General features: G+C 64.0%; 1 protein-coding gene across 1 annotated transcript in view; it reads right to left on the reverse strand.

The window, feature by feature from the left end:
- Positions 1 to 2,013: 2,013 nt before the first annotated feature.
- The window catches only part of PACS2 (phosphofurin acidic cluster sorting protein 2), a 62,790-nt gene continuing 50,905 nt past the window's right edge, over positions 2,014 to 13,898 (reverse strand). The window contains 17 exon segments of the mRNA XM_066342097.1: positions 2,014 to 2,676; positions 3,293 to 3,406; positions 3,578 to 3,804; positions 4,540 to 4,583; positions 4,585 to 4,676; positions 4,898 to 4,940; positions 6,147 to 6,189; positions 9,053 to 9,085; positions 9,901 to 10,009; positions 10,346 to 10,456; positions 10,724 to 10,878; positions 11,319 to 11,425; positions 11,496 to 11,600; positions 11,791 to 11,923; positions 12,850 to 12,992; positions 13,431 to 13,505; positions 13,792 to 13,882. Coding sequence (XP_066198194.1) covers positions 2,558 to 2,676; positions 3,293 to 3,406; positions 3,578 to 3,804; positions 4,540 to 4,583; positions 4,585 to 4,676; positions 4,898 to 4,940; positions 6,147 to 6,189; positions 9,053 to 9,085; positions 9,901 to 10,009; positions 10,346 to 10,456; positions 10,724 to 10,878; positions 11,319 to 11,425; positions 11,496 to 11,600; positions 11,791 to 11,923; positions 12,850 to 12,992; positions 13,431 to 13,505; positions 13,792 to 13,882 — 1,744 coding nt within the window. The 3' untranslated portion in view covers positions 2,014 to 2,557.

Raw genomic sequence — 13,898 nt, forward strand, 5'->3', positions numbered from 1 at the left:
CCCTCAGCTCTGGGCCCAGGGGCCGTCTCCTTCCCAAGCTGCCGCCATGACGCAGAACACTGGCCAGCATCTGCTGGGGAGATGGTGACCCAGAGGACAGACACAGGAGGAGGAAGGTGTGGGTGGGGCTCCAGAGCACTATCTGGCCCCTGCCGGGCCTGGGTGAGAATGGAGCCTGCCCACACCACCCAGGAGCCTGGCCTTGCCCCATGGTGACTGGTGGCTTAACCTTTGAGTCCCAGTTGCCTTTGGTCACCCAGTGGGCTGGGAAGCTTGCTCTGAGGGGTCTGCTCCCATCCTGTGGGCCGTGCGGTCTCCACACTCAACTCCACATCCCTCTCCACTGTGCTCATGTCACAGCTTTGGCTTTTGTGCCCCCTTCCTTAGAGGGATGGTGCTTTACTCAGAACAGCTCCATGAGGTAGGCAGGGGAACTGTGAACGTCTCCATTAAGCCAATGGGGAAACTGAGGTAAAGGTGAGTGCAGCCCAAGTCTGAGTCATGGTGGCACTTGCCCAACCTCCCAGGCCCAGGGACAGTGTGACAGGTGGGCTCGGGAACAGGACTCCACCACCAGGCTCTGCAGGCCCCAGGACAGAGGAGAGATGCTGGCTGTGCCCCCCTCCAGCTTACAATGCAGCTGTGGAAGTGGATGGGGAGGCCTGCTGTGTGTGTGTGTGGGGGGGGCGGGCTCCAGAAAAGCGGCTGTCTACCCACGGCCAGTTCTAAAACATTCCTCGAAAACCAGCTCTGAATCTAGAAAGTTAAGTCAAGGGCATTCCACCTCTATCTCCTTTCCACGGAGAGGAACCTTTGGGAAACTAACTTGAGGGGCAGTGACCAAGGCCTTGAGGAGAGGGCAGGAGTGAGGCTGGGAGGCTCCACGTCTCCAGGCCCGCTTGCTTCCAGGAGTAACCTCAGGCTCCAGCGGTCCTGGGTCCAGTGGCTGCACCCTCATCCCAGGTTCTTCCCTGGCAGGACCCCAGGCCAGGACTGTCCTCAGGCACCCAGTCCAGGCACCATCAGAAGAGGTGTATTTTAGCAACAAGGTGCTCTTAGGGGAGAAGGCCCACTGCACAGTGTTGTGCTCACATGCTCCCCTGAAGCATGGGCTGTGCCCAAGTTCATGCCCAAGGCCTGTCTGCCAGCTAGCCCCAGGGCCTTTGGCCATGAACACACAGACCCTGTACAGCCATCTGGGGGAGGAGGTAAGAGGAAGGTCACAGGCAAGAAAGATGCTCCATCTTCCACCCCCTCAAGGACGGAACCCTTCTGTGCTGCCGGCCGTTAGTGAGGCTTGTCCTTGAAGAACGGGACAGGTTGCAGCTGGTCCTGCATTTGGCACAGTGCTCTGAGCACAGCCTGTCAAACTCTCAGCCTTAGAAAACCAGGCCCACAGCCCCCTGGGTGGGCTGTCACGGTACCAGGCCCACAGCGACCACAGGGCAGAGGCTAGTGGGCTCTTCCTATGGAGACTTGAGCTGTGGGGTGGTGGGAGCACAGCAGGGCTGTGGAGGAGCCTGGCTACAGGTCAGGATGCCTCCTTCCTGCTGCTGGGAAGGCAGAGGGTGGGGCTGCCAGCCAGCATGGGACTCAAACCCAAAACCTAACTCTGAGAAGCTTGGCCTAGAGAAGCCACCCGGCCCGTCTGTGGGGTGCTTCCGGCTGTACCCATGGCTCCGACAGTCCTGGTCACCCTGCCTGAGCTGTCACTAACCACCTTAGTACTGTTAGAGTGCATCCCCCCACCCCGGCAATGCCAGCAGGTGGGGCCAGGGGCGGGGGCAGGTGGCCACTGTGCTTGCGTATCTGAGACAGGGTCAGCTCACAGCAGCAAGGGGTGTCTTGAGAATCGCCCAAGGGAGCAGGTCCTAGGAAGCAGGTGCAGGCTGGGCCAGAGGTGGTGCTGATTGGCTTTGCCCAGCCCCTGGCCAGTGGGCCTTTGGAAGAGCAAAGGACTTCTGTTTGGCAGCTACGTCGTAACATGTATTTAAAAGCATTAAAAATATCTGCTAATGTAAAATCTCCGCTGCCTGGCGAGGCTGGAGTTTATTGGGAACCACGAGAGGGTGGTGCAGGGACTTGGCTGGTTGGCGGCTGGGGCCCAGGACTGGGCTGACCGGCCCGTGTTCTGCTCAGGCTGCCCCCGGTGGGACGCTGGCCCTCGGCCATGGACGCCCACCGCTGAGTCTGGGCACACAGTCGCCTGCCGGAGCCGGCTCCCTGGAGAAGCAGTCCTGGCTTCCAGGAAGGGCAGGTCACGAAAGCGAGAACCCTTCTTGCTGGGAGGGTCGGGGGTCCTGAGGCCAAAACACACCTTCCATGATTCTCCGGTGTGACACTGCCCACCTGACCTCTCGAACTGCCGGAGCATTCTGGTTAATAAGCGGAGCCGCAGGCTCGTGGGGGCCACCCTGTTAGTTTCCAGGCTGTGGAACATCCGCACTGAAGACGGTTTCTCCTTGTGTGTCCAGGATGTCTCTCGTAGTAAACTGAAATGTTATCAGGAAAGCAGCTGGGCCCTCCTGGGCTCAGCCACGGCAGGGCACGGGCAGGGCTAGAAGGTGGACTTGGAGTGTCCGAAGATGCAGATGGGGAAGTGCTTGACGTGGGAGGACCACTGGGCCGCCAGCTGGAAGAACTTCACGTCGTTCCACTCCACGCCGTCGATGAGGACTGCAGGGACAAGACCGCTTGACCCGCCTGCCCACTGGCCAGGAGAACGTGCCAGTCCCCTCTCAGGCCCGGGCCCAGGACAACCTGGAGGGGCCTGACACCTCCAGGGACCCCAGGCTTCCAGAGGCCAAGGACCTTTCTGCCATTTGCCTTCGAACCACCCGCTGTGGCCACCTCTCCCCAACCGTGGGGGCTGCTGGTCCTCACCCCTTCTGCCCCAGCAGGAGTCCGCAAAACAGGCAGAAAACACTCTCCGCTTAAACCAGAAAACCACGGTGGGAAGTCAGGGATTCTCCACCGCCAAGGTCATCAGACTAGAGCTCGTGAAAAGAGAACCCTGAGTTCCACTTCTGAGTCCTGGGGAGGAACAGCCTCCGGAAAGACTCTGAAACACGAGTCAATCTTGTAAGAGGCCAGAGAGGTTGAAAAATCACTGCTCAGAACTTCCTAAGCCTCAAAGAAATGTGTCCCAAGCCTGGCTCGTGAGAGACACACGTTTCATAGCAAAACCAAGGCAGTTCCTGAGCTGCATTTAGGAAGCTGCCCGGTCCTGCCTTCCTGTTTTACAGAGAGAAGCACCGAAACCCGGGTCCAGGGCCCGACCCCCGGGGCTCACCCCGCAGCATGTTCTGCTGGTGCTTGGCCGTGCAGATCAGGCGGCTGATGCCCTCGATGCACTGGCTTTTGGACTCCACATCCCTGTCCTTGGTTTTCTTGGGCAAAAACATCACTAGGAGGAAAAGGGCTGTGCTGTGTTGTGGCTCCTCTAGGGCCCGGGCCAGGGAGGCCCTTGGACCCCTGCTCACCTGGGACACCCACCCGTCCACCCACCCGCCCAGTGGCAAGGGAAGGGACCTTGCAGCTGCCACACCCCACACCCCACACCCCCGCACACACTCACCCTTCTTGTTCTTCTCCTTGGTGACCACGGTCATGGACATGGTGGGCGTGGCTGCGGCCTCGCCGCTACTGGGCAGCCTGCTGACCTGGAGAGACCGGAAGGTGCACTTGAGCGTGCTTTTGGCGATGGGCAGGTCCTTCTTCTCTGCGTCTCTCTTCCTGTCTGTGGGCTGGGCCGCCATCCAGTAATCCACCTGCAGCCCCATCAGCTCAGCGCCGACGCCCTGGCTGGGGAAGCAAAGGGGAGCTCACCGTCCGTCCTCAGGCAGGGACAGGGGCACCCGTGCAGCTGCTGCTGGCGGGGGAGGTGCAGCTGACCCGCAGCCCACTGTGGGTCCATCCCTGGTCTCCCGGTCGGCCTGTGGCCCTGGCAGAGTCTAACTGCTGGGCTGTCCTGAGCCACCCCTTGAGCCTGGAGGGCAGAGGTCAGCCAGCCCAGCACAGGTCGGCCTCATGGAGCCCAGGTGTCCCAGTGACCTCGGGTCCTGTGCGGGTGCAAGGATGCCCCCAGAGGCCACACAAGTTGTGTCTGTGTCAGTCTGGCTCACGAGACCCGAGCGTGGCGGAGGGGCTGCCAACCCCCAGCTGCTGTCTCCAATACCTTCTACCTGCGTCATGGTTCCCAGACCCCATCTGTGGGCAGAGCACCTATTTATTTACTCCGATGGTTTCTGTCTGCCGTGATGCTGTCCGTCTCCTCGTGAGCTAGGGACCTGTACCCACCCACCAGGACGGATGTCCTTGTCTGAGCGCGCCCACACCCTCTCAGTGCCGACTTCTCGGAGCCCATCCGCCCACCAGATGCTCTGATTCCTGGCACTCAGAGGGTGGCCAGTGACCACGAGCCTTACCAGTAGTCTCTAACCCGAGCCCCGTGGTGTTGGAGGGGGGAAGGGGGATGGACAGGAGTCGGGGGACAGCATGTCCAGGAGCAGGGCTGGGGTGGGGTGTGGCTGCGTTTACCTGGGGGAGGACAGGCCCCCGCTCACCGAGGGGGAGGAGGGGGGGGGTGGGCGAGGCCTCCTTGGCGGCGGGAGATGTGGATGGCGGGGTGGACGAGAGCACCGTGGAGCCTGAGGGGGCCGCGTCATCCGAGTCTCCTTTGGGAAAGAGTGAGGAGACGGCGCTGATCCCCCACAGCAGCTCCGGGCGTCCAGACCAGGACCTGGCAGGGAGGCCGAGCGGCCCCACGGGCTGGGGAGGGCATGCGTGGAGGTGCTGCCAGGCCTCCCTGCCAGGTCGGGTCGGAGGCCCATCTGAGCTGAGCAGAAGCACTGAGAGCATGGGGGCTTCCCTCCCCGTGGAGGACGGGTGAGGTTACCTGATGTGGCCGAGGACGGCTCCACTATTCCAACTTTCACCACCTACAAAACAACAGGCACCGGCTGCCACGTGCCTCACAGGAGGCCCGGGGTGGAGCCAGGAACCAGCCCTCCTGTCCGGGGGCAGAGCCAAGTCCGGGCGCCACAGCGGTGCTCAGCCACGGTGTGAGTGAGGCAGGGGACCCTCCCTCCCGGAAGGCATGTCTGGGAGTCTCCTTGAGTGGCGGCACACTGCATGGACATCCTGCACCCCCAGGAGGGTCCGTGGCTACCAGTGGTCCCTGGATTGGCCTCGAGCTGTGGCCAGTGCTCAGGATGCACTTGGCCACAGGCAGAAAGGTGACCCCGACTCATGACCGAGCCTCTGTGGTTCCATACTCCAGCTGGCCCTCAGCAAGCCATGAGCCTGTGTGAGTGACCAGGCCCAGATGTCAGTGAGGTCAGGACCTTGGTGTGAGAGAGCCCTGCCCAGCTCAGGGACAGAGGCCCTGAGGCCCGAACCCGGTGCCCTGCTCAGACCAATGCTACCTCAAACCCGTGTGGGCCGACAGAGCTGCAGTACCTGCGCAGTGCGGGGGCTACATAGGGTCAAAGTGAATCCCAGTGACGGGGCATGCCTCGGCCACATGGTGGCATTCTAAGTGTCTGAGGGGCTCGCGGCTGGTGCAGTCAGCAGTGTAGGGCCCTCCCATCGCCACGGACGGTTCCACAGGACAGGCTGCTCTGGACTAACTCCCCCCAGGAGGGCTGGCAGCCATCTTGGACGCCTGACCAGGGGGAATGGAGCCCCACTGAACAGGCTGCCTACAGCCGTCAGTGTAGACACCTCGGCTGGAGGCCACCCAGTGGACAGCAGGCTGTGGATACTTGCAGCACGGGAGGGAGAGTCTGGCTGGCATGGGGCCATCCTTCATCCCAGCACGGGAGAGGAAGACTCCTGTTTCCCGGGCCACACCCCACAACCTGGAGGTAGGACCTGTGCTGAGCTAGATGCCAGGACAGCAGACACTGGCCTGTCACCTCACCCCCGCTAGACACGGGATGATGACATGAGCTTTAAGATGGGAAGGATTCAAAGGCAAGCCTTTAGCTCAGAGTGGAGGAGAAGGTTCTAGAATGTATCAGCTTAATGCAGAAGCAGACACACAGTTTGACCTGTGGGCAGGTTAGTAGTTCCCCAAGCAGGCAGAGCGGGCAGAATGCAGGAGTGCTCTGGGCAAGGCCGCCTCCCGCCACCAAGCTACTCACCCCCACGAAGGGAATGAACTTCTGTGAGGACTCCTCATCGGGGCTGTAAGCAAGGACACAGTTACTGCTCCGTTCTGGGGCCGCCAGCGCACCTCTGCCCACCCGTGCCCGCCCCAGGGAGGAGGGCAGGCACAAGGCTCTGCCCCGAGGCCGCAGGGCAGCTCCTAGAGGAAGCGCCCGTCTCAGGGAGGGACCCGTTTTTCCGTCCCGAGGGGACCTGCCCTGTTGCACCGCCTTTTGTCCAGCCCCAAGAGAGGGGCCCGCTGCCTCTGCCTGGTCTCAACCTCTAGCAATTGGGGGTGACCGTCCTAAAGCTAGGGTGCAGAGGTTTCCTCCCAGGTGGTTTGGGTCGAGGCGGTGCCAACGTGCCAACTAGAGTTGAGGCTGAAGTGGGGGCTGTTCCGTAGGCCTCTGGCCCCGGGATGGGTGTGGGCTGCACAGGCTGTGTTCTAACAGTGACGACCCAAAAGCAGCCCACAGGCGAGACCGAGGCCCTCTCTCTCCCGTGCAGCTGGTGTGAGCCACAGGCACGTGGCGGGCAGTAGGGGTTCTGTCTGGACCTGGCTCTACAACTTCCAGCAGAAGCGTGGGCTCCCCAGAGCTGCGCTGGGGGTGGGGCCACATGAGTGAAGCCAGTGGTGTGGGTCAGCTCGGCAGCCAGCTGCCCGCAGACTGGTCCCCGCCTCGGTGGGTGGTGGCCAGAGGGGCTCTCAGGGTTCAGGCTTGAGGCCCCATGGGAGGCTGGGAGAGTGTCCCTTCCTGGCCTTTGGGAAGGTCCACAGGGCAGGCTTGGTCCGGGCCTCGGGAATGGGGTGCCTCCTTGCGCTGCATCCGGGGCTGATGGCATTCCTCTGGCCAAGGTCCAGCTCTCTGGGCCACTGTCCCAGCCCAATCCTTCTGATTTCTTCCCTCAAACCTTGGAGCCCGATGCTGAAGAGCCACTTACACACAGAGCAGCAGCCGTGCTCTGGCCTTGGCACAGGGGCGTCACTTGGAGACCCATGGCCTCCGCCCCAGGGCCATCATGCCACCTCCTCAGAACACCAAGGAAATGTGTTTGGGTGAAAGAACCTACTGATTCGGTCCATCCCGCTGAAAATGACCAAATTCCCAGCCTCTCCCTGCTCCCTAAGAGGAACACAGTTGAAAGAGGAAATGTCCCTTGTCCCCATTTCAAGTAGTAAAGCAACCTGAGTCCTGTGTTCAGGCTGCTTCTGCATGCAAGGTGACCCAGGCAGGCAGTCCCAGGGGTTCCCAGGTCCACTGCCAGGCTGGCTCCTGCCCACAGGGCTCCCTGCCCTCACCGAGGCACTGTCCCCACAAACCTCCCTGTGAGCTGCACATGGGGAGGCAGGCGAGGGCCTCAGGAGGCCGAGACTCAGGAGACGCCACAACAAAGGGATGCTGCTGGAACTCTCAAAGCCAAGCTGTGCCTCTGGGCCATGCAGACAACATCCAGCCCTCGGCATGGGCCCAGCGTGACAGGGGTGACACCAATTTGCCACTGAGACCCCTCAGTCCAAACCCAGTTATAGAACACACGTGTGTCCTCGGGGGAAGCCCCGGATCTGGGTCACGAGACCGGGGCTTATGCGCATCACTTTCCCACAAGGGCAGGGCGTGGAGTGAGGCCAGGACAGGGCACTGAGCACCCACTGCCCAATGCTGCTGGGCTGCACACGACAGGTGTGTCTGACTCGGGCCATGAACTGGTGACCAGACAGGGCCCTCCCTGCAGATGCTCTCGGGAGCTCAGACTGGACCAGGAGGGCTGTACCCACTGCCCACCCTCTCTTGGGTCTCCTGGATGTCTCAGCAAGCCAAGACTGTCCCACTGACCTCCAGGCCCTGGACTCTGATGGTGGACAACACGTGGAACCTTCACGGGCTCCGTCTAGGGCATTAGGAGCCCCCACCTCACCCCTGGGCACCAGTGTCACCCCTGTGACGTGGAGGCAGGGTAGCAGGCATGGGGGGAGGGCCCAGGTCCCCCCAAACCCTGGCTTGTGGCTCAGACCAGCCAGTGCGGTAGAGACAGTAAGCCGGGTCCAGGCAGTGGGGTGTGCTGCAGGGTCCTTACACTATGACAAACGGGGAGCAGCTCGGGGTGGGGGGTGGGGGGTGAGGGTCAGCAGGGCGCCGCGGCTGGTCTTTCTTGAAGCCCTAAGGCTTGTTTAGCAGGACAGTCGTAGGGGCTGACACCTTCCTCCTGCAGGCCACTTGGGACCCAGCAACCCTGCTCTTCAGGGCTTTCCCAGAAGAGCAAGTAACCCAGGGCCCAGGACGGCGGCGCCCCTAGGGAGGGACCAGCGGGTCCTGGGAAAGGCAGCTCTGTGCTGTGGGCCCAGGGTGTGGCTCTCGACCGGTGTTCAAAGGGTGGGGCCACCTCGGGGTGAAGAGCCCTTGATTCGAGGTGGGTGGTGGGTCCCGGCACTCTGGCCACAAAACTTCGCTGGGAAAACCCTCTGTTTAGGGACACTTGCTATGGTGTCACCTGGGCAAGCCCCTGTCCTCCTGAGTCAGCATTAACCCCATCCTCCCAGGGTCATGGGCACAGGAGCGGGGGAGCGGGGCTCACAACCACCCAGTGCTGGGAGCAAAGCCTGCACAGTGGTCAGTGGCTTGAGCTGTGACCCCAGGTCCCTGCTTCTAAGTTAAGAAGCGGCACCAGACAAGCAGATACAACTTGAGAAACTCATAACCCTTGTCCGACTGCAGCCGCAGGGGGCAGTGGTCCACACGGGAGAGTCAGGTCTGCCCCGGGCCCTGGCGGGGACGTGGGCTGTAGGGAAAAGCGGACCTAGGGCACTAGCCCTTCGGGACACCCCCCATCTGCTGGCACTGCTAAACAGCCCTAAAGACCAGCCCGGGCACAGAGTGGGGCACAGACCCAGAGACAGTGGTACCTGAGGGTAAAGTCAAAATGAAAGTTCTTTTTCCTTTTCAGGAAGCCACCAGGAGAGAAAACACGGACACATTACTCTGTGCTCGAAGCCCCTGGCTCAGCCGGCAGAGGTCCCCGTTCGGGGACAGCATGCCGCTCGAGAGAGGAGGGGTAGGCAGAGAGCTGCACAGGCCAGGGACCCGCAGAGACACCACCTTAACTCGCTACTGCCCGCTGCAGGGAAGCGGCGGCCTCCTGGGGCAGGTGGGCAGGCTTGTCTCTGTCTGACTGGCTGCAGAGCCGGCCTGTCTAGCTCACCTCCCCCAACGAGCCCCTGGTCCCCACCAGACCCCCCTGACGACCTGCCACACCCAAGTCCTAGCCAAGAAAGGGCTGCTGTCTCCTAAATCACCCTGGCCGAACCTCCACCCCACAGCGGCTCTGCCCCCTGCCCCCTGCTCCTGGCCACCATCCGGCTCTGGGCAGGGTGAGCACTTCTCTCTGGCTGGGGACCCCTGGCTGTTGAAGCGGGTGCCAGAACGAGAGAGCTGGTCACTGCTGGGCGCTGGGCACCAGGACAGCTGCTCTCGTAAAGTATCAAGAGGAAACGACCACTCAGGCGACAACAGGAACACAACCAGCTTATTCTAGCTCCCCTCTGGGGTCAGCGAAGGTCCTGTGGCTGGAACAGGACACAGCCTTGCCCCAGCCCAGTTCTGGTCTACCCCCCGGCCCACCAGGTTTGTCCGCGAGGGCCATGATCTAGAGCTCCTGGCACACCCCGAGGAGCTGGGACGCTTGGGTCTGCAGCGTGGAGTTGGGTGGCACCTTGGCCGCCCTCACTCGCCCAGGCCGGGGCCCACGCGGTACCTCTTCTGCTTGTAAGTAAGCATGGCCTCAGCGATGGGCAGCTGGTGGGCACAGTTAGCCCCCGCGATGTACTGGGTGATTCTCGACACGATGTCCAGCGTGTCCTGCACTGCACAAGAAGGCCGCGCAAGGCCGTGAGGTGTCGTGCTGGGCCCCACTCTCCGTCCACTTCCCCCGAGGCTGCCCAGCACCCAGAGTCCAGCGGCAGTAGCCCTCAACCCTCACGGGGTCCTGGGCAAGAGCAGCAAGGCCTCTCCAAATCCTGAGGAGCCGCCCTCCAGGGTCCCGGGCCCCGCCTCTCCCAGCCTGGCCCCGGTCACCAAGCGTGGGGCTCGCGGAAGGCAGAGGGAAGTGCGACACCCCTGCCCCTGGGTGCTTAGGTACAGCCGGGCCTGGGGAAGAGGTGGGGCACGGGCCGGGTGGTGGGCGTGGGAGCCACGCTCACCGGCACTCTGGGCCTCCAGCTTGTTGAACAAGTCCCGCCAGGCCAGGTCCTGGAAGAAGTTGTTGTAGCGGTAATCCACGGAGCCCAGGTACCTGGCCACAGGGTGGGAACCTGTGGGCGGGGGCAGTGTCAGGGCGCTGGACCCCCCCCACAGCTCTGTGCCCACGTGGTTTCCTGCTGCCACCCCGGGAGGGCTCTCCCCCAGGGAATGGCACATTCAGGAATGTGTAACAAGATGAATGGCGCCAACCAGAAAACGAGCAGAGACCAGCGGCTCGGGCTTTGCTGACTGGACGGATGGACGACTGACCCCGCGTCCCTGACGACAGGCACCAAAGGGGGCATCGAGTTCCCCCATGGGGGCACCACGGCGCTCACCCAGAGGGATGACCAGGAAGCGCATGTAGCCCAGCCAGTCGGGCGTCTTGTGGGACAGCTGCTCCACAAAGAGCCGCAGCACAGCGCTGAGGTAGTGCTGGGCCCCCGCCACCGCGATCTTCACCGGCGTTGGGGGCTGGGAATTGCAGTTGCAGCTGGTCACGGGCAGGACAGAGGGGACAGATGCCTCAGGGAGCTGTTCTCGTGAGGACAACCGTCCTGCCGCTCAGGACCCGGCTGCGGCCACCACGCCCCAGGCCCCAGATGGCCCCCGAGACCGCTTCTCACCAGGCCCCTGCGGCCCCACCAGGCTCCGCCCCCCGAGACCGCTTCTCACCAGGCCCCCGCTGCCCCACCAGGCCCCGCCCCCCGAGACCGCTTCTCACCAGGCCCCCGCTGCCCCACCAGGCCCCGCCCCCCGAGACCGTTTCTCACCAGGCCCCCGCTGCCCCACCAGGCCCCGCCCCCCGAGACCGCTTCTCACCAGGCCCCCGCTGCCCCACCAGGCCCCGCCGGCAGCCCCCGTGGACGCGCCATGGGCAAGGCCAGGTGCAGGGACCCAGGACAGCGCAGCAGCGCGCGTGGCGGGACTCACTATCTCTGTATCCGTGAGACGATGGTGCTGAAGGCGGCCTGCACGTCGGCTGCGGAGCAGGTGCACACCACGGGCAGCATGTGCCGCTGCAGGACGTCGGACAGGAACTGGGGACAAGGGTGACAGTGGGCCTCGGGCCGCCCCCAACCCCACCCTGCAGGGAGGAAGGGCCCCCACCTGCCCCTGCCAGTCGGAGGTGTTGACAAGGATGATGTTCTCGGGCAGCTGGTCGTCGGAGATGAGGATGTGATTCAGCTGGTCGTACACGGTCTTCCTGGGGATCTGGAGACACAGGGCCGTCCACACCAGGAAGGAGGGGTGCGGCGCCCCCACCCGGGACACCCCCAGCAGCCGCCCAGAGCGGGCAGCACTCATCTCTGGACAGGGGCCACCTGAGGAAGGGGGGTGCGGGCATCAGAGCCCAGAGGCCAGGCGGGCACGGAGCAACGGGAGGGGCGCTCGGGCCGCCCACCTGCAGCTGGCTCCGCGTGTCCGGGCAGCGCTCGTTGTCCAGGCTGTTGGCCCGCTCGTTCTGCGGCCGCGCCGGCTGCCGCTCCTTCAGGGACGTGCTCCGGCCCCGGCGGCCGGCTTGCTTCCCCTCGGACCTGCAGGGACCAGGACAGGCTGGGGCAGGCCCACGTGCTCACCGCCCAGCTCTCCCAAAGCCTTGGCAGGAGGCTCAGCAGGGTGCGCTCGGCAGCAACAGACAGCACCTCGCACAGGCACCAGCCACGTGGGCGCTGGCTGATGGGGCCAAGGGGAACCTTCCCTGCCCTTGGGGCAGGCAGCCATGCCATGGCTTTGTCAGACCTGCCGGCAGCTAGTGACAAACGGGGGCATCGGGGCCTGTGTGGGCCTCCAGGTGGGCCCAGAAACCTGTGTGCCTCCATGGTGCTTCTCACCAGTGGACATCCTGCTGCATTGGTGCCCACACCCCACCGAAGGCCCTCCCACATGGGCACTGCCTGGCTGCATTGGTGCCCACACCCCACCGAAGGCCCCCCCACATGGGCACTGCCCGGCTGCATTGGTGCCCACACCCCACCGAAGGCCCTCCCACATGGGCACTGCCTGGCTGCATTGGTGCCCACACACCTCTGAAGGCCCTCCCATATGGGCCCTGCCCGGCTGGTGGTGTCCACACCCCACCAAAAGCCCCCCACATGGGCCCTGCCCGGCTGGTGGTGTCCATCCCCACCAAAGCCCCCCACATGGGCCCTGCCCGGCTGGTGGTGTCCACACCCCACCAAGGCCCCCCCACATGGGCACTGCCCGGCTGCATTGGTGCCCACACCCCACCGAAGGCCCTCACATGGGCCCTGCCCGGCTGGTGGTGTCCATCCCCACCAAAGCCCCCCACATGGGCCCTGCCCGGCTGGTGGTGTCCATCCCCACCAAAGCCCCCCACATGGGCACTGCCCGGCTGGAAGTGCCCACACACCTCTGAAGGCCCTCCCACATGGGCACTGCCCGGCTGCATTGGTGCCCACACCCCACCGAAGGCCCTCCCACATGGGTGGTGCCCTGTCACCTGGTGGAGGGGATGACGAGAGACTCGGTCTTGGTGATGCGCCCGCTGGGCGGCAGCCTCTCGGTGAACACGTCCAGGGCGGCGGTGTCCGCCTCTGGGCTGTCCTCGGGCTGCGCGGGCTGCTCCCCAGGGGCGGGCGTGCTCTGCGGGGAGGGAGGGCACCGTCAGGATGCGCACACACGCGGGTCTCTGGGTCATGGAGGGCCTTCAGGGCTCCTCAGGGCTGGTGGCTCCCTGCGGTGGACGTGGCCACATGCGGCCCGGGAGCCACGCTGACCTGACCTCCCACCACGGGGCCCCTGGGCCTGGCTCCCCAAATCTGCCTCATGGCCCAGGACACCCTTCTTGAGAACCCCCCAAGGGCAGCAGGAATCAGCTGCAGTGTCATCAGGCCTCTGCCCAACAACAAAGCAGGCACACCTGCTGTCCGCCAGGTGCCCTGTGGCCCTCGTGGTGGTGCCTGGTGGCACGAGCACAGGGGCCTATGTGGCAGGGCCCCGCCTCCTGGTCAGACCCCTAAATGCAGCACACAGGTGGGTCTATGCTCGAGCAGCGAGTGGACGAGGCCTGTGTCTGCTTACATGGGCCACTGCCTCGGAGACGCTGTCGCTGGATGGCTTGCCGCCTGGGGCCCGCAGCTTCTCCGGCACGTCAGCCTGTGCGAACGGGATGGGAATCAGGCTGTGTGCCCAGCTCCACCCTGGGCGGGGGGTGGGCTTGGCGGCGGCCTGGGGAGCCCGGCCAAGGGTTTCGTGGACAGGGGCTCGGGGCTTCCCGTGACAGTCACTCGGCACCGGGCAGGAAGAACCAGGCCACACTGCAAAGCCAGGAGCACGCTGGCGTCAGCTCTTCCCACCATCGACACGCCCGTGACCCTCAGGTGACTGTGGCAGAGGGTCAGGTCAGGGCAGCCTTCCCCTGGCTCAGTGGCCCAGTGCTCACCGGACTCGGAGGCTCCTTCTGGCTGCGGGCACTGTGGATGCTCCCGATCTCCGTCTGTGAGCTGGAGTGTGACAGGCCTTCGAAGTACGGCCTGGGCGTGGGGAGAC

Source organism: Saccopteryx leptura, chromosome 6 (genome assembly GCF_036850995.1).
Source record: "Saccopteryx leptura isolate mSacLep1 chromosome 6, mSacLep1_pri_phased_curated, whole genome shotgun sequence".
Classification (NCBI taxonomy): domain Eukaryota; kingdom Metazoa; phylum Chordata; class Mammalia; order Chiroptera; family Emballonuridae; genus Saccopteryx; species Saccopteryx leptura.